Source organism: Medicago sativa, chromosome 8, assembly GCF_051527215.1.
Source record: "Medicago sativa cultivar Bolivia chromosome 8, Bolivia_mono, whole genome shotgun sequence".
Taxonomy (NCBI): Eukaryota; Viridiplantae; Streptophyta; class Magnoliopsida; order Fabales; family Fabaceae; genus Medicago; species Medicago sativa.
The window spans coordinates 62,089,454-62,112,088 of NC_140756.1; the positions used below are offsets into that span (position 1 = coordinate 62,089,454).

Sequence of the window (22,635 nt, forward strand, 5' to 3'; positions counted from 1 at the left end):
ACTTATGTGCAAAATGCCCCCTAAACTTAAAAATTTATATTTTTTCCTTACCAAAAATCATACATTCAGTTCTTCAAGTAGTATATTGTACCTATTGTCATCAAAATTCTATTCACAAGAACATGAATGAATATATGCCAAAGAAATAATGGTTTTGTCATGAATATAAGTTGCAAATTCACAAACCTAAGCCTTGTTACTTCTTCCTTATGCAGATATTAACCTATGAATTTTCTTTATGGACACACAATTATCAAAGACTTGTGTACTTTATGACCGCATACTCTAACATAATTACCAACTTGTGTAATAAAAGTCTTATATATACGTATATATTTAAAACACATGAGAGTAACATATCATCCATAAAGATTTATATGACCAATAGCTGCATAAACATACATTTCATAAAGATTTATATGATCAATAACTATTAATTGTTTGCCTTTAATATCTTTTGAGTAAATGATAAAAAAAAAATATAAATTTTCAAGTTCAGGGGGAATTTGCACATACGTGCAAAATTTCAGGGGGGGTATTTGATCATAACCGTAAAAAGTTAACAGAAAAATTTGACGGAGGGGGTAAATTGATTAACGTTATGCAATTTCAGGGGGGTAATTGAAGTTTTGTTAATTTCAAAGAGATAATTGACGAAACTTACAATTGCAGGGGAAAATTGCCGGAACGTTATTCACTGCAGTCATAAAGTTGATGCAGTCATGCAGTCAAATTAAATACAGCCATTTGATCAAAATAGTGGTCCAGATTCATTTCCCCTTAAAATGCACAAAACAGGCTAACGAAGCAAAACTCCACTTTCCAATACAGAGATATTATTGGCGCATTCAAGCCCTTTTGTGATTTTTTTCACATCTGTTCTGAGATTCAAAACAGCGTTTCTTCACATCTGTTCTGAGATTCAAGCCAAAAATGAACCTCACCTTCTTCTACGCCAGTTGGTTAAACTCAAAGCTTTGTGATTTTTTCCAGGTTTGTTATGTTTCATCACATCCTTTTTCGATTATTTTTGTTTGTGCATTCATGGCTGTTTTTTTGTATAGCCATTGATTTTGTTAGTTTAAACATGGGTGAATTTGTTTTTGCCATCGATTTTGTTTCTTTAAACATGGATGACTTTGTTTTTGCCATAGCTTTCTATTTCCATATTTTACTCTCTTTTCTTGTAGTTTTATCACGTTGATATAGTTTTCCATTATCACTAGCAGATAGTGTTACTTATGTTTTGATTAATTTTATTTTTATTTGAATTCCACAGGTTTGGTATAATAATGACAATCATTACAACACCCACTGTTGGTATGGAATTTGACAGTGGAGCGGTTGTTGGCGGAGGTGGATCGTATTGCATCCGCCGGAGTTATAAAGCTTGATGAATTGACCATTCATGTTCACCAAGGAAGATTATGAGGTGTCAAGGAGGTGCCGGAGAAGTGGAAGCAAGAAGAAGAATCTTTAAAAGTGAGGAGATGAAGTATGCGTTCTGAGTTTTCTCTTTTTTCAATCCTGTGTTTTGAGTTTAAAGTGGAAAAAAAAGAGCAGTTGAATCCTGACGGTTATTTTGATCAAATGACTGTATTTATTTTGACTGCATGACTGCATCAGCTTTATGACTGCAGTGAATCACATCCCAAAATTGCCTATTTACTCGTTATTATTGGGATCAACAAAAAATAGCCTCAAGTTGTATATGCCCTAAGTCCAAAAAGTCATGTACAAATACAAAGTGTCTTTTTCTTTGGGCCAAACTTTATCAAGATGAGGTTTTTATAGGGAATCATTAATCATACATACATATATCATTATCAACCAAATGTTGTTTTGCAATTTTTGTTTTTTTCCTAATCACTGTTAATAAATAATAATTGAAGTTTCTACATCACCGTATCAATTTGTCCCTTATCTTCAAAATGTTAAATTTGATCAATGAAAGTTTTTTTTTAACTCTAAACTTAACGACAACAATGTTTATCATGTTCAAGTCCCCTCAAAGTCTTCATCACCATTTAAAAATATCATTAAATCCATAGAACACTATTTATCAGGGGTAAGAACGGGGAAAGAAAAGAAACTGAGCTATTAAGAACCATTTCGTAGGTTCAGTATGCTTGAAAGTTGAGACCACAAAGAGTCCTTATGTTCTTAAATGATGTTATTTGGACCTTAAAAAGTTGACTTTTAACTAGTATCATATAAAATAAACAACTTATAATTGATAACGTGATTAAAAGCAAAATCCATCCCATGATTATTTGGATGGATTTGGCGCATCGGATATAAATTCGGTGTTGGATTATCATAGTTTATATTCACACAAGGCCGGTCTGATAAATTTTCTTTTTAGGTAGGATATAAAACAAATTTTAAAATACGAGACCTTTTTAGTTTGTATATGAGGCCATTTTATTTATAAAATCTAATAAAATTATTATTTTTTGGGTTAATTAAGTTTTTAGTCCCTATAAATATTCAGAATTTTGTTTTTAGTCCCTACAAAATAAAATCGCACTTTTTAGTCCCTATAAAATTTTCCATCAACATTTTTAGTCCCTATAAAATTTTCAATCTTCACTTTTGGTCCCTTTTTTAAAGTAAACTCATATGTAGAATTCATATTATTTAATAAAAGTTTCCAGAAAAAATCAAAATATTATAAGAATCACTCCAAAAAAATTTCAGAATTTTTTAACAAAACATGAATTTAATTTGAATTTTTATATTTTTTACGATTAAAAATTCATATTTAATTTGTGTTTTGTTAAAAAATTCTAATTTTTTTTAAGAAATTTTTTTAGAATACTTTACACATTTCTGCACAATTTCATTAAAAAAAATACAAAAATTAAATTAAAAATTGGGATCAAAAGTAGTGATTGAAAAATTTATAGGGACTAAAAGTATAAGGAAAATTTTAGAGGGACTAAAACGAAAAGTTGACATATTTATAGGGACTAAAAACATATTTAACCCTTATATAAATGAAATGAAACTAATTTGTCTAATCGTGCCATCTATTTCTTACTTTGGATCATTTATTAAAGAGAAATGATATTTGTACAACCACTTTGTGACAACTTATAGACAACTTTCTCTTTCATACTTACATTCTATTCTTACTCTCTCTTCCTTTTTCTCTCTCCATTGTTTTTGACCAATGAAAAGAGAGAAAATGAAGGTTGTCAAATAGGTTGTATCAAATGGTTGTTCAAATATCATTGCTCTTTATTAAAAGACATCACCATCAAGATAAGTGTACAGTATATTTTAACCTTTGTTTGGGGATAATACTTCAGTGACATAATGTCACGGTGACATTAAATATGGGCCACACAAAAGTTTGTGTTGTGTGGCCCAGATGTGTTGTATGGGTGACATTAAATCTGGGCCACACAAAGGTGTGTGTTGTGTGGCTCAGATTTAATGTCACGGTGACATTATGTCACCAAAGTGCCACCCGTTGTTTGGTTATGTGTTACATTGATGAAAAGCACAGTAGCTTTGTTATCGTTGATGTAGAAGCTATGATTTGTAAATCACGACAAATAGGTCCTTGGGAGTTTGCAATGAAAAAAAATGTGGAACTACGCATGTTATTAGAATTCAAGAAAAATTAAGTGTTAATAGAGTTCAAGAAAAATGAAGTGGACTCCCTCTGCTAAAACATGACCGACACATTTCTTGTCGAAAAAAAAAAAATTGACCGACACATTTGTACAAAACAAATTGCCCCAAAATGAATTATTTCTTTGAATTCTCTCAATAAAACATTTATGACTTTTTTCTAGTACATTTTGGTGAATGGCCACTTTGTTCAAAAATCTAATAATTGCTTGAAAAGAAAACTCGTTTTAGATATATATTTTTCTTCAGATAATCATTCTTATAACTGATTTTTTATTTTTATATTTCATTATGCTAAACAAACAAAAATTAATTTCTTAATTATTAAATATCAAAATTACTTTTTCTATAATCCGTAACGAACTGATTTTAAAAAGTGGCTCAAAGCCCTTCAATACATGCTCAAAACAAGGTCTTCACCATTTCTTTAAGAAATCAAATTTGGTATTAATCAATGGTGCTTGCTTTCAAGTTTCAACTTTGCACACATCATTCTTTAACCTCATCCAAATGCACCCTTATCTTTTTTTATGTACTCTTTCAGCTCTTTATGTCATAGCCATAGAACTCTACACTCTCACCATGTACAACTCTACAATGTATTTAATAGAGTCCAATCTGTAGATCATCTTTTAGTAGAAGTATTCTCCACAGCCCTGCATAGAGTTTCATATGTTTTCATTATCCTTAAACCCTTACTTGAAAAATGAAAAGGAGAACTCTTGAAATCATGCAAGGGAATAACATACATATTTAGATTTTCCAATTCTACCATTTTTTTCATCACCAAAACATGTTTATGTGAACTAAACCATTATAATCCTAAGTCAAATGTCATTTGCAATTCACTTGGACCAGTCCAAGTGAGTTCATTCTAACTTCTAAGAGAGCCTAGGATGCCAGAAATAGACATTGTTCGCTCTTACTATTTATTTTCCTTATCATAAGTTTATATTATTTATTTATAGCACTCTTGCTGAACTGCTATTTCATCATTTTTCTTTCATGTCAAATTACTTTCTACTAATTTACTCGATTATATCTTTATTTCCCAGATAACTTTATGTGACTTTGTCAATTTTTCTTACTTGGTTTTCATTCACTTTTGAACGTAAGTTTTACCAGTGTTTGGTTGCACTTTCTTTACTGACCATTTTCTTGGCCAAATAATTTTTCACAATTTGCACTTTCAACTTACTTCATCAATTTGTATTTTAAACAGCACTCTCAACAAAATCTAAGTTTAATTTGTAACCTACAAAATTGCCTCAAAACCTGATAAGTCAAATCTCGGATGGTGTTGACTGAGAAAACATCCGAACAAAATCCTTCAAACATACATGTATTGGTCAAATCATCTGTCATGTGACTCTTAATGAGACAAGTAGACATGTGAGAAGGAAATAATGGATTCTTATGACCAAATGATAAAATTCAAGTCTTAAAGGTAGGGATTCTAATGATTTTTTAATAGAATCCGATGCAAAGGTGAAATTATGCAAAAGTAGTATTGAAATAGAGTTTTAGATAGAAGAAGATAATTGTTGAAGTGTTTGATTGTTTCCAAATGAGTCACAAGACCTTGGTTAAATACAACCATGAAGGCTAAAATGGTAAAATTACATCAAGTACAACTAATACTTAAAATAAACTAATAATCCATTTATTTCCTGTTACAACATGTCCTATAGTTCAAATTTATAAATCGTCTCTCACTCATGCAAGGAGACGATGCACATTACAGATGCAAAGCTCCAAGACCTTCCTCAGAAGTGTTTTCAGTTCAGAGGCAGTGATAAAATTTAAGGACGAAGATGGTGATTTCCTCAATAATGTACTCTTATAAATAGGTCAATTGCACCATATTATCAAATACAAGAAATATGATCCAAAAGTTGGTGATTACAGGTTCAGATGGTGTTTACATGTTCAGATTTTCTAATTAACAATTTGGAGAAAGTTACTAAAGTTCCACTTCTAAACAAAACCATGCAGAAATTTCAAATATTGAAAATCAGAAGTTTACTTACAAAGCATATTGTAAAATGTTATACAAAGGTGTAATCAAAACCTCAAACCAAAAAAAATTGAACCACCAAAACCTTAAAATTGATTGATAAAATGAATCAATTCTGCTCTCCAAAATTTTCTCATTATCTGAGGTTTTCCCTTTTAATCCATGTGGCACGCACACTGGTCGTAAAATGTTACTTGCAATGCTTGTCTGGAACTATTTCAACTAACTTTGTGGGAGAGTTTGATATAGTTTAAAAGCCTTTTCAGTGCATTACCACTGTCAATGGCTTCTCTGGCTCTATCCAGGGCTGCGGATATATCTTCTGCTCCTTCAGCACCAAGTAAGTGATCCACCATTCCAGCATTTAAGACGATTCGATCATATGCTGGTCCTTTTTCTCCACTGAGAGCTGCTAAACCCAATTCAATGTTCCTAGAGACCTGAAGTTTCAAAAACAGAAAATTAATCAGTGTCACAAAACTTCTGCTCTAACCATAGGGGAAACTGGCTACATATTAGAAGTTTCCAACATGCAATGATACTAAACAATATAATTAGTTAAATAACATACATTAACATTCTAATTAAAAAGAACAAACTAAGGCAAATGTTTCAAAAAAATGAGAAGTTGAAAATAAAAGTATACAATTCAAAACAATCAGGGGTCCTCGATTGTTCATGGGGAAAACAACATATACAAATGCAAGCATTGGAATCGTCTGTACACAATTATGCTATTCAAAAATTGCACTTGAAAGTTGACTAGAGCTCACTACAAATCACCATCATCAGAAAATCCAGGAGATAATTAAATACTAAAATGACTTAGGCGGACCACTATAATGGCTCACAAAATGGAACTAACACATTTCCACTGTTATAAAAAATTTGATTTCAGTCCATTTCTTGCATAAAGACTCCTATACATGGTTAAACATAATTTATAGAGCTTGTCCAAGAAACAGACAAGAAGAAATGGAAAATCACAAGTTTAAAAACAGGAATTTATCATAATAAAGTGAATTTTCAGAGGAGTTGCATGCATTTGTTGGATGAAGGGGACATAGATTATAGAACATATAATCAGAATATAAGAATTAGTGCATCAAATCTTAAGAATAGATGGTAGAGATTTAAAGTAGTGATCTGTACTATTAGTTGTGCATTTGTTTTAGTAGGCTTTTTTAAAGAAAGAAGTTTCTTGTCCCACTATAACAAAAATACGCACGAGCTTCTCATCCTATAGGAATAAAAAACTCTTTACGTTAATGTGCAAAGGAGAAAGCCGTGAATAATGTTTTTAGTTTTTAATGGGTGGCAAATTTATCTAACACACTGTTGAACACAAAAACCTTCAACAGCAGTGGAAAAATTTGAACATATTGCAAGAGAAACTGAATTTCAACCATATTTCATGGACATTCCATATATTGGAATATTACAAAAAGGAGAAAAAACACAAAATCTAGAGAACTTTACGGATCTATCAGTTCTTGGTGTGTCTGTGGGTTGGAAACCATAATCCTTGGCATTGACCTCAAGACTAAATCCTTGACGCGTAACTCCTGAAATATGAAATAACTATATTGTAAATGTATTGATCTAAGACATGATGTAATAAAAAACTATGAGTTTGCTAATCAGAAACTGGAAGAGCGGTAGGGTTGCCCAACCAGCATTGGAAATAAAAAGAACACAACAAAATTACACACACAGATATGTTTATGAAATTATTATTTAAGAATAAATTACATATCGAACTGATAGAAATGAATAAGGAAACCAAATACATACCGCCAGGTTCAGATGTGGATGAAATATCAAGTGAACGAAACCCTGAACAGTAATTCACCGGAATTCCCTTTGTCGTGCTTGATCGCAATCTTGTAGTCATCGAGAGGGCTCCTTCCTCTCCCTACAATATGAGCATAAGCAGCGCAACATGAAGTGACTTCTTTTATCAAGGCTTAAGCCTCTTTCAATATTAATTATATCATAATAGGATGGTTTAACCAATTATAGTAAGAGAAGAAAAACAATAGTTTATAATACAACCAATAGTTTATGGAAAAAAAAGATATGTGGAGAAGTCCGTAGAATATATTAAAAAAAGTAAAATCCAACCTTCACTACCAAACCAGAGTGTACACCCCTTCTTTTCATAAGCATTAACAATGACTCTTCGTAACCTCCATGATAAAATCCAGTAACAATAGCTTCCTTACCACTTGCCTGTTGAAAAATATACATTTTTAACTAAATAAACAGATGGTGACATCTGGAAGAAGAAAAAAATTTGTACCCCATTGGGCCAGTTCGATTGGTCCGACTCTTGTTTACAACTAAAATACCATCTCACCTAACCATATTTTCTACTATTCACTTCAAAATAAAGAATATCATACAATTTAAGCAAAAAAGTTCCTCTTCGTTTTGAAATAGTAGGGAGTCTTGGTTACATAACCCTTAAGCTTTGATAAAAAGTGAGCTAAAAGTGAAGAAATCAATGTTCAATATTAATATAAATATATTACATGTGATGTAAAAGAAAAATATGTGACTCTACGTAAAAAAGGAGAAACTAATTCCCAGGCACAATTTATTTATTTTTCCTTTGAGTAACCAGGAGTTTTAATTTTTAATTATCGACTTTCACAAAGAACTTTCTTTTTGGTAATTTTTAAACATCAAAGAAGTGTTCGTGTTTTAGACAGTATAACTTGTTAACATTCCTTAAGCTACAATATTTGTCAGAATTGAAGTATTACAGCACAAAATTGTTCTTCTGAGAAACTCAAATGGCTCCAAAATCACCGTGAAGTTTTCTTGATGATTTACTTAGCAACTTCTTTGTTAAAATTTGCTCACCTTGTGAATATGATATGAAGAATGTGAAACTAAATAGTCATATTATTGAGGAAAAATAGTGAGGTAGAAAAACCATTTGTGCTTTCTTTTAATAAATAATGATGATTCTTCTAAAATTAACAAATAGACTATGTGAACGAATTCATAATTTTTTGAGACTTTGACAGTGAATGAAGTTCTCTGTAGGATTTTAGCTTTGAAATTTTAAACATGCTATAGTAATATAATAATCAATAAACTAAAAAAAAAAAATTGTCCTTATGAGCATAGCTGAATGTTGCAGTATGCAGGGGTTGGGGTTCGAACCCCGGATTCCCCACTTTGGGGGTGAATTTATGACCTATAGGCTACTTGACCAAATAAATAAAATAATAATAATACCAATAATAATCAATAAACCAAAATAGATCAGGAAGACTTAATGGATAAAGGAGTCCAACCTTTACATATTGCTGAACCTTTTCAGTTGTTGCAAGTGGAGGGCGCTTCTTTATATGCTCCCTTATCCCAATTAAAGAGTATCTGCAGAAAAAATAACAAGATTTAACCTACTCTGTTCCAATAGTACTGTTATACTACATATATACATAAATGCATCCCCATACTAAACATAACCCCAAGTAGCAATATAATTTAGCTTAAAATTTTCTTTACCCAACATTTGAATAGCTAGACATGAAGAGAACATGGAAAATGCATTCTCTCCAATTTATTTCTTTTGTTTCTTTTCATTTTTCTTCTCATCCACACATTCGATTAGCCCCTATATTTAAAATACCAATTCAATTTAGTCCCTATAAAATGTCCCTGCAGTTTCCAAACAATGAAAATGATCCCAATAACTTTTTAACAATGTAATACAGCCTTAATTTGGTCCTTTAGTTTCACTCCAAAAGGGAATCAAACTTAGGTTACAGGGTGCATTTTGCATTATTCCAAAACAAAAGGAGTTTTATTCAATGATTCTGAACAGTAAATATTAAGTATAATTTAGAATGCAACTGTCTATAGGGACTGAATGAGTTATTCAACCTATAATAATATTCCAGATGTCTACAACTAGATGAGTAACCGGACGACTTTACAAAATTTTGAATTCAAGAAGAAAAGCATCAAAACTTTTTCCAATGGAATCTCAAAGTTAATTAGGCCTAGACAAATAATATATGGTTTGATGCTCATACAGAGACGGGCGAGCTTCACGCTGACTTACATAAGCAAAACCAACTTCTTCATCCTGGAAAAAAAAAACAAGAAATATACAGTTAGAAATAACATATACAGGGTAATTATGATTGTACAGTATCATGTAAATATAGCAAATAAGGTAATGTTTATCTTTTTATAATTGTATTTATTGTAAACACGCAAAATTGAGCTCTGCTGTGTTAGACACTGATTCACTCGGGCCCCTAATTCAAGGAATGCCAGCCCTCAACTCTCACTATCACAATCCTTTTTATTTTTATTTAAAGAGTGTTACACCTCAGGTTTCATTGCCGTATACACAGGATAATTATGAGCGTACAATATCATGTAAATATAGCAAATAAGGTAATGTTTATCTTATAATTGTATTTATTGTGACACACACAAAATTAAGCTCTGCTGTGTTAGATACTGGATTCACTCAGGCCACTAATTCAAGGAATGCCAGCCCTCGACTCTCACTATCACAATCCTTTTTATTTTTATTTAAAGAGTGTTACACCTCAGGTTTCATTGCCGTATACAATGGTAGTTCCTTAAAAGTCTTAATTCTCTAAATTTTCTACCTTGTTTACAAAATAAAATTGAGTGACATAAGCCACATCGACAACATTAGACTGTTGTCTAGCTTTGGTGCAGCATTCGCCTTCAATATGGCTATAATGATAGCAATAAGTGCGGTGACAACCACGACTTTGAATATAACCTCAAATTCAGTATTTTGTGAGAGAACCAATTATACTATGACATACACTCTTTCATTGTCCTCTGTTTCGACTTAAAAAAATTGTGTTATATATAGTGGCTAAACGAAGAGAGAACCATTGTATTGCTGCAAAATATTTGCAGTAAACAAAATAACCTCGAGAAGTTTCTTGGCGTTGAATGGGGATAAGCTTATATTCGCCCCCATAAACTTCAACATCTGCTCTTCAGTTATACCTCCCTAAAACAGAGACAAGTATTCAGAAATGTCAAAAAAAAATAAAAAATATTTTCTGCATGAAATATGAAAGAAGATTAAATATCAGGGGATAGAATTTCAAAAAGGAAAGCATCTTAGTTTGCCACTTAAACACCCAAAATGAAGAAAAAGTCACACACCTTAGGTGGCATCCAATCTACACCATGAAGCAAGCAAGACTCTCCATAGCAAGATCTAACTGCAGCAACAAATAATGTACTCCTGAAGAAGCGAGTATTTCCATCATATGGTTCACCGTAATGGGTCAGCGATTTGACATCGGCAATTGGAGGGGGGCCTGAGAAAATCAATCCATGAAACAATTAACAATAGGGATACTAACCATGCTGATTTAAAAAGTAACAAAAACAAGGCAGAATAAAATTTGAAATCATATTAAATCTTATACCAAATTCCTCATCAAATGCGAGGCAATATGCTTTTAACTCGCGATCAGTTTCCCGATTCATGCGCTGACCAATTAAAAACGCCGCAAGCAAAGCCTCACTTGCTCCATGAGGCTTTTCACCCTCTTCTTGGAAGGGAAGAACTTCCTTCAACACACCTTGGACTTCCTCAAATCCTAGATGGCCACCAGCCAACACTTCCCTAAGAGCACCGACCAATCTCATTTCACTAGTACCATTGCCAACAAACTGCGGTCCAATCGAACTTCCCAAACCCATCATCAATCCTTCAGGGTCAGCTATAAACACTATGTCAGGTGGAAGCACTCTAACAAGAAGTGGCCAGAATGTCTTCATTGCACGCATTTCCCCTTCACTCCATTGTGTCGCCTCTGGAAAGGCATTTGCGCGAATCGTCATCGCTGCAAAAAATGCTCCCATTTGTGCTTTGGAAACTTCTTCCTCATCCTTAATTTCTCCCCTAGCTGAGATGAAATGAAAAGTAATTAGAAAACACTAGTACAAACAATTTAAGCTTTTCATTATAAAAGCCTTAGGGTACCTTTGAATGAAAGAAAAAGTGGAGTAACAAAATTGAATATAATGAGATAAGGATCATCATTTTCATTCGATGTTGTCTATTTTAAAACAATCTAAACCAAAACAAAAAATCAACCAAGAACCTGGCATCATTCATCTTCATTCCACTCCATAACATTCTTTTACATCATATATAAAGTTTTCTAAAAAAACACCAGCATACACAATTCAAACTTTTCATTTTAAAACCCAATACCGTATGAGTTTTACGAGAAAATAGGGTTTAAATTGGATAGTAACGGAATGTATTCCATCTTTTTTTTATTCAATCTCTCTTATCTTATTCTAAACAAACCAAGCTTATGGCCCAAAATATAATAAATAATAAAACTAACATCATTGCTAACATCAAGTATTATGAGTTGTTCGAATGCACTGAAATAATAAAAGGTGTCTAGAAGCTTCAATAATGAGTCACTACAGTAGCCATCACTCGTCAATTCTGTTTTACAATTCCTTTAACATTGTTATCAGGCAAATGTTGAATACCCTGGTTCCGGTTATATTGAGATGCTATATATGCAAGCACTTAATGAATGAAAAGCAAGAAGAATGAATATGAAAATGCTTACTTTTCCCTTAGCATTTTCTTTCTTTTACAGTGTGTTTTGCTATTTTTATTTCATAGTTCTTTTACGCTGCATAGGACCTATTTGTATCGACTGATTTGAGCTTACCTACTAGCATAAGCACTTGTCAGACTATGGCATAGGACCTATTTCAGTGTGTTTATGTTTTGTGAGACTGTTTAGGAGAACTTATAAAAACAGATTATGACATTTTTCATAAGCGTTTTTCAGCTTATTTCTATAAGTTATCCAAGATAGCTCAGGAAAACAGCTTATAGCATAGATAAAAAAAAAAAATATTTTATCTTTGGCTATAGAAATAGCTTATGTGGGAGCTTATACATAAGCACTTCTGATGATAAGCGCTTGTGCTATAAGCTGCAGATAACCTGTTTATCCAAACCAATGTAGTCAGGATCGAGATCCTACATAGGATCGATCGGCCGGTGAAAGAACGTAAACACGAGGAACGTAACACGGTTCGTAAGTAGGATCGGTAGGTTGTTGATAGAGTTTAGAGAAATAGATAGAGAGAATAGGGGGAAAACAGAGGAACCAAGCATAAAAACAGAGATAATAGAGGGAAAACAGAGGAACCAAGCAACAAAATTGAGAAAAACAGAAGAAATAGAAGAAAAACTGCAAAAAACAGAGGAAACAGGAAAAATGGCAAAAAACAGAAAATATAGAGCAAAACCGAACCAGAGTGAAGTCGAAGCACGGTCGAGGTGCTGTGGCACGTAAGATCGTGTGATCCTACGAGCTGGGACTCGTTCTTGGCTACATTCCAAACAGAGAGCTTATGAAAACAGCTTATGACATTTCCATAAGCTATTTTTCAGCTAACTTTCATAAACTCTTCATGATTAACTTACAAAAGCAGTGTCTTTAGCTATTTTTATTTTATAGTTCTTTTACTCTGCATAGGACCTATTTGTATTGACTGATTTGAGCTTACCTACTAGCATAAGCACTTTTAAGACTATGGCCTATTTGGATTGCCTTATTTGAGCTTATCTACTGATATAAGTTTTGTGAGACTGTTTGGGAGAACTTATAAAAACATTACATTTTTCATAAGTTTTCCAACATGACTGAGGAAAACAGCTTATAGCATATACAAAAATAATTTTATTTTATTTTATCTTTTGCAATAGAAATAGTTTGTGTGAGCCTACACATAAGCGCTTGTGCTATAAGCTGCAGATAAGCTCTTTATCCAAACAGAGAACTTATAAAACAGCTTATGACATATCCATAAGCTATTTTCAGTTTATTTCCATAAAGTCTTCAGGATAACTTATGAAAATAGCTTGTAGTTATAAGAAAACAGTTCAATTTTATTTTTTATTTTTTTATATAGAAATAGTTGATTGCATAAACACTTATATAAGCGTGTATTATACTCCAATCATAGTTCACAGTTCAATTGGTTATAAGCGCGTAATTAAGATATTTAACCAATCATAGTTCACACACAGTACATCACAATCATCCAATTCAATTTCATTTCCTGTATGTGTTTGAAGAAAAAACAGAGTTTTAGATTGGATAGTAACGGAATGTATTCCATCATTTTTTTATTCAATCTCGCTTATCTTATCTTAACTTATTCTAAACAATAGAATCTAACATCATTGTTATGGCCCAAAATATAATGAACACCAAACTCAAGGATTATGAAATGTTAGAATGCACTATAAGAACAGGTGTCTAGAAGCTTCAATAATGAGTCACTACAATAGTCATCACTCATCAATTCTGTCTTTAGCATTGTTATCCGGCAAATGCTGAATACGCTTATATTGAGATTCTATATACACAAGCACTTGATGAATGAAAAGCAAGACAACAACAATATGAAAAGGGCTTAGTTTTCCCTTAGCATGTTACTATTTCATTCTTTTGCAGCGTCTTAAATCTTTTTATCTGTTGGTTCTTTTATTCTGTATACGGTATCCTTATATTGGCTTATTTAAGCTTATCTACTACTAGCATAAGCACTTGTGGAATTGTTTGGGAGAGCTTATGAAAACAGCTTATTTACATAAGCTCTCCAGGTAGCTAATGGAATCACTTCGTAACTTACACAAAAGCAGTTTGACTTTATTTTATTTTATCAATTCTTATAGAAATAGCTTATGCATAAGCAATTATATAATAAGCACATATGCTATAAGCACTTAATTAAGTTATCTATTCAATCAAAGTCATATTACATTACAATCATCCAATTCAATTCGATTCAATTCTTTAACACGCTCTACTGTAACGTGAGACGAAAGAAAGAAAAACCTGATCTAAGAATTGTATCAAACACCTTGAAGGCTTGTTCTTCATCAAGCGGTTTGGTTTGCGTTGGACCAGTACAAATCTTAGTTTGAGCATCCAATACCGTTTGATTCGGTCTAGTCAATTTCGAACTCCGATACGAAGTCGACAACGAAGGATTGCGAACGTCGAATTCTGGAATTTCGAATTGCTCGACGGTTGCAGAATCCAACACCGCCTTCACCGCCGTTAAGGAAAGTTTTCTTCGGCGATTCCAACGGTGGCGAGATTCGATATGGAAGTTAGGGAATGGATGAGGATTAAAGCGAGTGGAATTTTGGGATTTTGATGGGAAAATAATTGAGTTAACGGGTTTTGGATTTAGTAATAAAGATTTCATGGCTAGATTATTATTGAGTCAGTGAGTTCGTGTGGTTAGTTTTTGTATCTTTCTATAAAATGGTGTTGGGTTTCTGATAAGCACAAGGACAAATGTAAGAATAAATAAATCTAAAGTAGACAGATAGACCCATGCATGTACCATCATCATCTTAGGTGGCAATATCATTCTTCTAGAAGAGTCTTGCTCTTCAAATGCAATAATAAAACATCAGTTATGAAATTTATATAATCATTTGATGAAAAAATTTGTATCACAACTTTCATTTTCTTCGTGTAAGTATAAGTGAGATAGTTAACGTCTAACGTCAAAAAAAAATATATATAGTTGTTCAAAATGGTTGCGCAAATATATTTTTCATAAAAAAAAAAAATTGGTGTGATCTATGTCATACCAAAAAGAAGAAAAAACATTGAATTGAATTGAATGTTCTATCTCTTTCTTCTCATTCATAATCATGTCTCTCTATCTCTCTCGGTGAGAAGATTTCCTCCACTACTTTTGTTGACGTTGTCGTTGTTGCATACAGAGTGATTGCCCCGCAGACCGATCTCCTCCCATGTTGTCGCATTCTCTCATTGTTGTTGTCCTTAACTCAATCTCTCCATTTCCTCCCAATCGGTGTTGATTCGTCATTGAAGATGAGTTATTTCTTGTTTTTGCCTCTTCAAATTTTTACTTGATTGTATATATATAGGGTTATTTGCCACATGATTGCTTTCACTTAGGGTTATTTACATTTAGGGTCGTTTAAGTTTTATTTCCATCTTGTTTTGGTGAAAATGCAGTTCGGGTAGCAGATTCATCATCATCTTCAAGCTCAAACAAAATTGCACATAATCTAGTTATTTGTGTTTATGAATATTCAATTAGAGGTGCATCTTGCTTGATTACAATCACATAGAGGAAGAGTTTGATGGGTCAAGGTTTTAGTGTTGGGATTGATGATTCATGAGATAAGTGTTTATGTAAAGTGGGGTATAAAACCTTAGTGTTTTCAAAGAGAAATGGTTGTAAGAGTCTAGAAGCTTATTGTCGTAAGATAGGTGTGTATTGTGATCTTTCTTCAGTTAGATTTGGTATTGGACTTGAACCATTGGAGGGGTTTTTGTATGAGGGGTTGTTGATAAACAAATGGTTCCTCTTTTTGATGATTTGAGGAAAAAGGCTTTTAAGAAGCCTAATGTAGTTCCTTTAATTTTGAATGTTGTTTATGGACTTGAAGTTTTGATTTTTTGGGATGTTTATAATTGACTATTTGGTAATTCTTTTGGAAATGTTGTTTTCATGTTTAGAACGTGTTTCTCTCAAGATCAAATTTAGGATGCTCAACCCATTTCTGATGCAAATTTTTTATAGTGGTCTTTCTCCAAGAGTTTTTTGAGACCAAATTGTAGCAACAAGGTGTTGGTTTCTCACATGTTTTGTATGCTTGGAATAATGAATAGAGTTGTGGAATTTTGTCATCATCCATTGAGTACTAACATAATTGTTAAAGAGTTGTGAAATTGCGATTAATATATCAAGGAACATAAAAATATTACTTATAGTACGAAATATTAAGTAGATATACATGTTTTTCAACAAACATCATAACCATGTATTGGTCATGGTCATCACAATTGACCAAACAAAAAACAGAGCATCGATGTTACAAAAGTTTAAGGTTATATCACATAAAATGGGTTATTCCATCATCTAAGCAATGAGTGTATGAACTTTTGTCCAAACAATATAAAAGTTGCCCAATATAATTTAGTATCACTAATTATGCAGTCTTCCTACAATTGAGAACCATAACTTATCAATAACCTAATCAAAAACATGTAGTGGAATATAAAACTTGTCATAAACACATAATCATCTTGATTATTAATAACAGTCACATTCTTGTCTAATGATGCAATTAACGACACAAAATTGTTACTATGAGCATTTGATTGTTGGAATGACGAATAATTATCTTGATTATCATACTATTCACACCCAACATTTTTAGTTGTTCGCTGTTTTATACAATAAAATATAAATAACATTTAACCACATTAACACCGAACTATTGTTAAAAATATAAATGTAATAATTATAAATGATTTAGACCAACTTACATTTATCACCAAATCGTCGGTCTTTTTTGTTTTCATTATACTTTTCTTCTTAACAATTTTCTCAACTGTGAACATCCTATGATTAGTTTTAGGATGTCCATTACATGATACATTCAATGGGTTAAGAATTTTCTTATTAGTTTGTTGTGAACATCCTATGATTAGTTTGTATGATGGATGTGAAATATTTTTACTCAACTTCTTCCTAGACCATGTTATAACATTAATGCGACCATTGACGTAAACATCATACTTCCAATCTTTTGAGTTGTTGACATTTCAATCCAAAAAGATCTTTTAAATAACATGCACTTAATCGGTTTTTAGCAAAGACGTAACAAAAAATGATTGTTCTTTTATGTTTGACAAATTTTAGAAAAATTAACTAAATATTAGGTGCAATTAACCACAATGCAATTAACCACAATTCTAAAAGGTACCAAATTCTAGAAAACTCAACACATTACTGTATATACACAAATACACAAAACTCCACCTTGAGAGATCATCCAAAAACACACATGTTGTGATTTCATTGGTCCATTCCTTAGACGACAAGGGCGAAGCGAATTGGGAAGTCAGTCCTTTCTCAATACACCATTTGATAGAATGTCCGACTTCCTGGGTCTACGAAGACGACTGTCATCATTTTCCTGGGTCTCCAATAAAGAAATGTATCATTCAAATTTAATAAATAAATAATAATACAAATATATATACACAAATACATCTTAGTAAAAACAATTAAAACCAAGGAATAAAGAGACTTCATAGAGACTTCAAAAAATTTCCTTTTCTTTTCAACTCTCTGTTCACTCTTTCTGTTACACACTCCTATCGAATAACTCACCTTCTCTACTCTCTCCAAACAAACAAAACCCCAAATTTTCCTCCATTTCCATTCATCATGTAAGCTTTAACTAAACTTTCATTCTCACCTTTTAACCCCTCTTTCTCGCTTACAAAACAAAACTCTAACTTTGCTCAAAATGTCTCTTCCTAATCTTAGTTCGGATCTCGTACTCGAAATCTTTTCATGGCTTCCAGTAAAGCCTCTTGTGAGATTCAAATGTGTTTCTAAACACTATTATTCACAGATTTTTAAACCCAAATTCACAAAACTCCACCTTGAGAGATCATCCAAAAACACACATGTTGTGATTTCATTGGTCCATTCCTTAGACGACAAGGGCGAAGCGAATTGGGAAGTCAGTCCTTTCTCAATACACCATTTGATAGAATGTCCGACTTCCTGGGTCTACGAAGACGACTGTCATCATTTTACTAGCAGCCACTATCATGTGGTCGGCTCTATCAACGGACTAGTTTTTTTAATGGGTATAAAATATCATAAACGAAAGAAATATATCTATGCTCGATTTTGGAACCTTGCACTACGGTTAACATCTGTGGACTCGCCAGATTTGAATTTGATGATCATACCTCCACGACATAGTAAAATGATGTTGTCTTGGGTTCATCGTGGATTAGGCTATGATGTTTCAACTGATACATATAAGGTTAGTAACATTTCAATTACTCGTTATTTAGGATTTTTTTATGAATTTAATTTTGACAAAGTGTTATACAAAATATGCCTACATGTAACTTTGTAATTGATTTAATAAATTTGACTTCTTGATAAAATTGACTATATATATACACACACACACACACACAAACACACACATACACATACACACATACATACACCCACGCACGCACGCGCACACATATTCACAAAAAGTATGTTAGGTACATCTTTACATAAAATAGATACATTAACTACACTACCAACTTTTCTCAATAAAAGTGAAATACGTAATGAGTATTTTTTTTAAAGACGGATGAATTAGTTTACACAAACATTTAAGAAAAATCAACTACTTAATAGGGGTAATAGTTGACTTTCAAGAGGTTAAAAATATAATTAAAGTAAAACGCGTTGATAGATTGGTTGTGTAGATTCTGTAAAATAATTTTACTACATGGTTTATATGTATTAATTAAGTAACTAATTTCATAGTTGCTATTGCTTAAAGAGGAATTAAGAAAGTTCTTAAAAAAATTAAAAATAAACAATTAAAAAATATTTAAGGACAAAGGAATAAAGACTTCATTTATGAATGTGAGTCAATTAATTATCCATAAATACCAATCTAACACTCATAAAACATATAAAGTGTGAACTTCTATTTTATTAGTTCAAGTCTTCATTCCTTATTTGATTTAATTTAAAATATATCAAGATATTTTTGTCTTTCTATTTATTTTTCAAAAATTAAAGTCTTTAGAAATTGGAAGTTTAAAAGAATCTTGTATTAACCTTGAACATTTCTTAAAACATAATAACTCTGATATTGATGGATTAAACTTATTTGTTGATTTGCTAACCACTGATTTGTGTATGGTTAAAGATGAAGTTGATTGTCTGGTTTGGATTTATCTTGTATAAGTATTGGTTTGGATTTTTCTCTACTAGAAGATTATTGGTTTGTATTATGTACTGCCTTAGTGTTTGATTATTTGGATTATGTAAAAAGTGGAACACAAAATAGAACATAAAAATGAATTATCATTGCACATTAGTATTGTGAAAAAGTGATACAATTCGTTAGTTTTGACATATACATTTAATTTATGTGAATTAATTTCTCTGTTTACTTTATGCTAGTTGGTGGCTGTGTTTTTGGATCCTACAACAGAGAAATGGGACAGGAGAGTTCATTGCATGGGTGAAAGTTGTTGGAAAAAGACTCTTGTTTGCCCTGATTTTCCAATTCTACAAAAAGGCGTTCATGTTTGACCATTTGTGAATGGTAGTATTAACTGGTTAGCACGTCATAGCTTAAATTGCCATATGAATGAATTGAAAATTGTTACTGTCGGTCAGTTAGTAATTTTATCACTTGATATGCGGATGGAGGCATGTAAGTATATGTTATTGCCTGATGGTTTTGATGGAATGCCCCAAAATGAGCCAGATCTTAATTTTTTTGACGTGTGGTAAGTGCCAAGAAGTGTTAAATTCATGTTGTATTTTAGGCACTTTTGTTTCTTGCTTTGCAAGTTATTGAGGGAAAAGCCGAGAGATAAGTGTTAATTATCCTATTACGCTTTATATATCTTACTATACCCAATTGTGCAGGAATTTACTGCAAGACACTAAGAAAAGAAGAAAACTAAGAAAAAGTGCAAAAGAGGCAGAAGCAAGCATTTACTCGCAGTGGCGAGCAATCAGCTCGCAGTGGCGAGTTGGCTCGAACAGGAAGCAGTGTTTGCTCGCATCCCACTCGCAGTGGCGAACACAAGAGCTCGCAACAACGAGCACATCAACTCGCAGTGGCGAGTAGCAAGGGATTGGCAGAGGCAGGAGCATGGTTTTGCTCGCAATGGCGAGCAATTCAACTCGCAACGGCGAGCTAGGGCGGTTTCAATTCCCAGAGGTGACGTGGCAAAGACTTAATGGTGAAGAAACATCAACTCGCAACGGCGAGTGATGTTGCTCACGAGGCGAGTTGCTGCAGCACAGAAATTCTATAAATAGCCACTTGCCCCTTTCATGAAGAAGTTAGTTTTTGGATCTTAGCTTTTCATAGTTTTCATTTGTAAACATTCTTAGAGAGAGAAATAGGGCTAGATCTTAGAGAATGAGAGTGATAAAAGGTGGATTCTCCCTCTATTGTTGAGAGATCACAATTTGTAATGAATCTTTCCTCTTCAATTCATTCTTGCAAGGCTTCCATGACAATGAGTAGCTAAATCTCCTATTGTTGGGATTAGAGGTACTTGATCTAAGTTAACATGTAATCTTTTGATCTATAAATATATGGTTCTAGCATTTTATTTGATATTGATGTTATTCTTGCACTTTAATCTTCATGTTTGATTTATTAGTGATTGAAAAATGCTTTTGAATCTAGACCTAGAATAATCATCTATCAAAACATAGATTCTAGACATGGAATGGATGTTTTGATAATCACCTTTGTATCCAAACTTAATGCTTACTTATCATTCAATAGATTGAGAAATCATCAATTGAATGATAAGAACGACTCTAGGATCATTCAATAGTTTGAGACATCAACGATTGAACGATACAAGGGATCTCATGATATTGTTTCGACACGAATGATGTTGTTGAGGGATACGTGATAAGATCAAAGGAAAGCTATAATCCATATATGATCATTAGGTTATATGTGATACTTGATTAAGGAACTCTAAACCTAACAAGTTTAAACGCCTTATTAATCTCAATTTTATCATTTGCAAATTGGTTCATTTAGTTTAAACAAACAAACAAGTACTCTTAATACTTAGAATGATATTTGATGTTGAATTGTCGATGATATCGCACTAGTCCCTGAGGAGACGATTTATACATACTTATCTTGTTTGATGCAAAAATACTACATCAAAATGGCGCCGTTGCCGGGGAGAGAGCCGTCTTTTTTTCCCTGGCCTAATCATGGGCCTCATCAAGGGATCAGGCATGAGACTTCCCACAGCGGTTCATGAGAAAATTCGAAACACAATCAATGATGCTTTCATCACCCGCTTCATCATGGGTGAAACTAAGAAAAACAAGGGTAAGGGGAAACAAGCATCATCCTCTAGGGCACCTCCCTCACACTCTGAGCAACCCACCGATGCCTTTGACTTTGCAAGCTATGCTCAGTGGCAGCATCAAAGCAACATGCACACTTGGAACATGTTGGCAGCCACCAACCGTGCAAACACACACTTCCAACAGTCACAGTACGTGATGCAGCAACAGGCAGGGTATCCACTGGAGGTGATGGCTCAGTTCATGACCCCACATGCATTCCAGTCTTATGTGAATATGCCTGAGGACATGCCAGTGAAGTAGATAAAATAGTCACAAGGAAGGGGGGTTTGAATTGTGACCCTTTAAAAATTATCCTGAAACTTTAAAAGTGATTCTCAAGTAGTTTACTTGGAATAGTTAGTTTAACTTTCTGACTTCAGAACGTTCTGAAGTTCATACACATAAACAGTTTAATAATTTAAGTGTGCAAGTGTGTGTTGTGTATACTGTAATTAAAAGAGTATAAGGAAAAGAGAAAGAACACACAAAGAGTTATAGTGGTTCACCCAATGTGGGCTAGTCCACTCCTCACAATCTTGTGAGAGTTTCCACTATGATGCTTGAGATAACCTCTCAAGTCCTGCACCTTACAATCTTTGTTCACCTGAACAATTACAACCCTGTATTCTCTAAGCCTCAGCAGGCTTGCACCTTCTTGCTGAGTTAACCACTTAGACTTTTACAACCCTTGCTCAAACTAACACTTTAGTACCCCTAAAGCTAGATGAGACTTTGTTACAATTTGTATGGAGGTTGAATGTTTGTGAATCAAACAGAAGAGGAGGAAGAAGAAGTTATCTATAAAAGAGATAACAGAGAAAATTGATTTACACTTCAAAGAAGGTAGAAAAGAGCATTCAGTGATGATCAATTGAATTGCAAGAGCTTCAAACAAATTCAAGTTGTTTTCTTGTATGCTTTGCAATGGTGCAAGTAATGCTGAGCCTTTGAACTGTATTTATAGA

General features: G+C 32.9%; 1 protein-coding gene and 1 long non-coding RNA gene across 3 annotated transcripts; one reads left to right on the plus strand and one right to left on the minus strand.

Annotated features, from left to right (window-relative positions):
• The first annotated feature begins 149 nt into the window (after positions 1–149).
• On the plus strand, positions 150–1,657 carry LOC146900276 (uncharacterized). The gene is made up of 2 exons (XR_015022429.1): positions 150–993; positions 1,280–1,657. It is a non-coding gene; the product is annotated as an uncharacterized LOC146900276 (long non-coding RNA).
• A 3,806-nt stretch (positions 1,658–5,463) lies between these two features.
• On the minus strand, positions 5,464–15,022 carry LOC146900277 (anthranilate phosphoribosyltransferase). Of its 2 annotated transcripts, XM_085739144.1 has the most exons (10): positions 14,572–15,022; positions 11,110–11,592; positions 10,841–10,998; positions 10,599–10,682; positions 9,712–9,764; positions 8,968–9,049; positions 7,784–7,891; positions 7,454–7,574; positions 7,139–7,224; positions 5,464–6,099 (listed from the first exon to the last, which is right to left on the minus strand). In XM_085739144.1, exons 1-10 carry the CDS (start codon positions 14,945–14,947, stop codon positions 5,878–5,880), a joined length of 1,773 nt encoding a protein of 590 aa, XP_085595270.1. In that variant the 5' UTR covers positions 14,948–15,022; the 3' UTR covers positions 5,464–5,877. The 2 variants fall into 2 exon arrangements, with proteins under 2 accessions (XP_085595270.1, XP_085595271.1); XM_085739145.1 differs by lacking the exon at positions 7,784–7,891.
• Between the last annotated feature and the right edge of the window lie 7,613 nt (positions 15,023–22,635).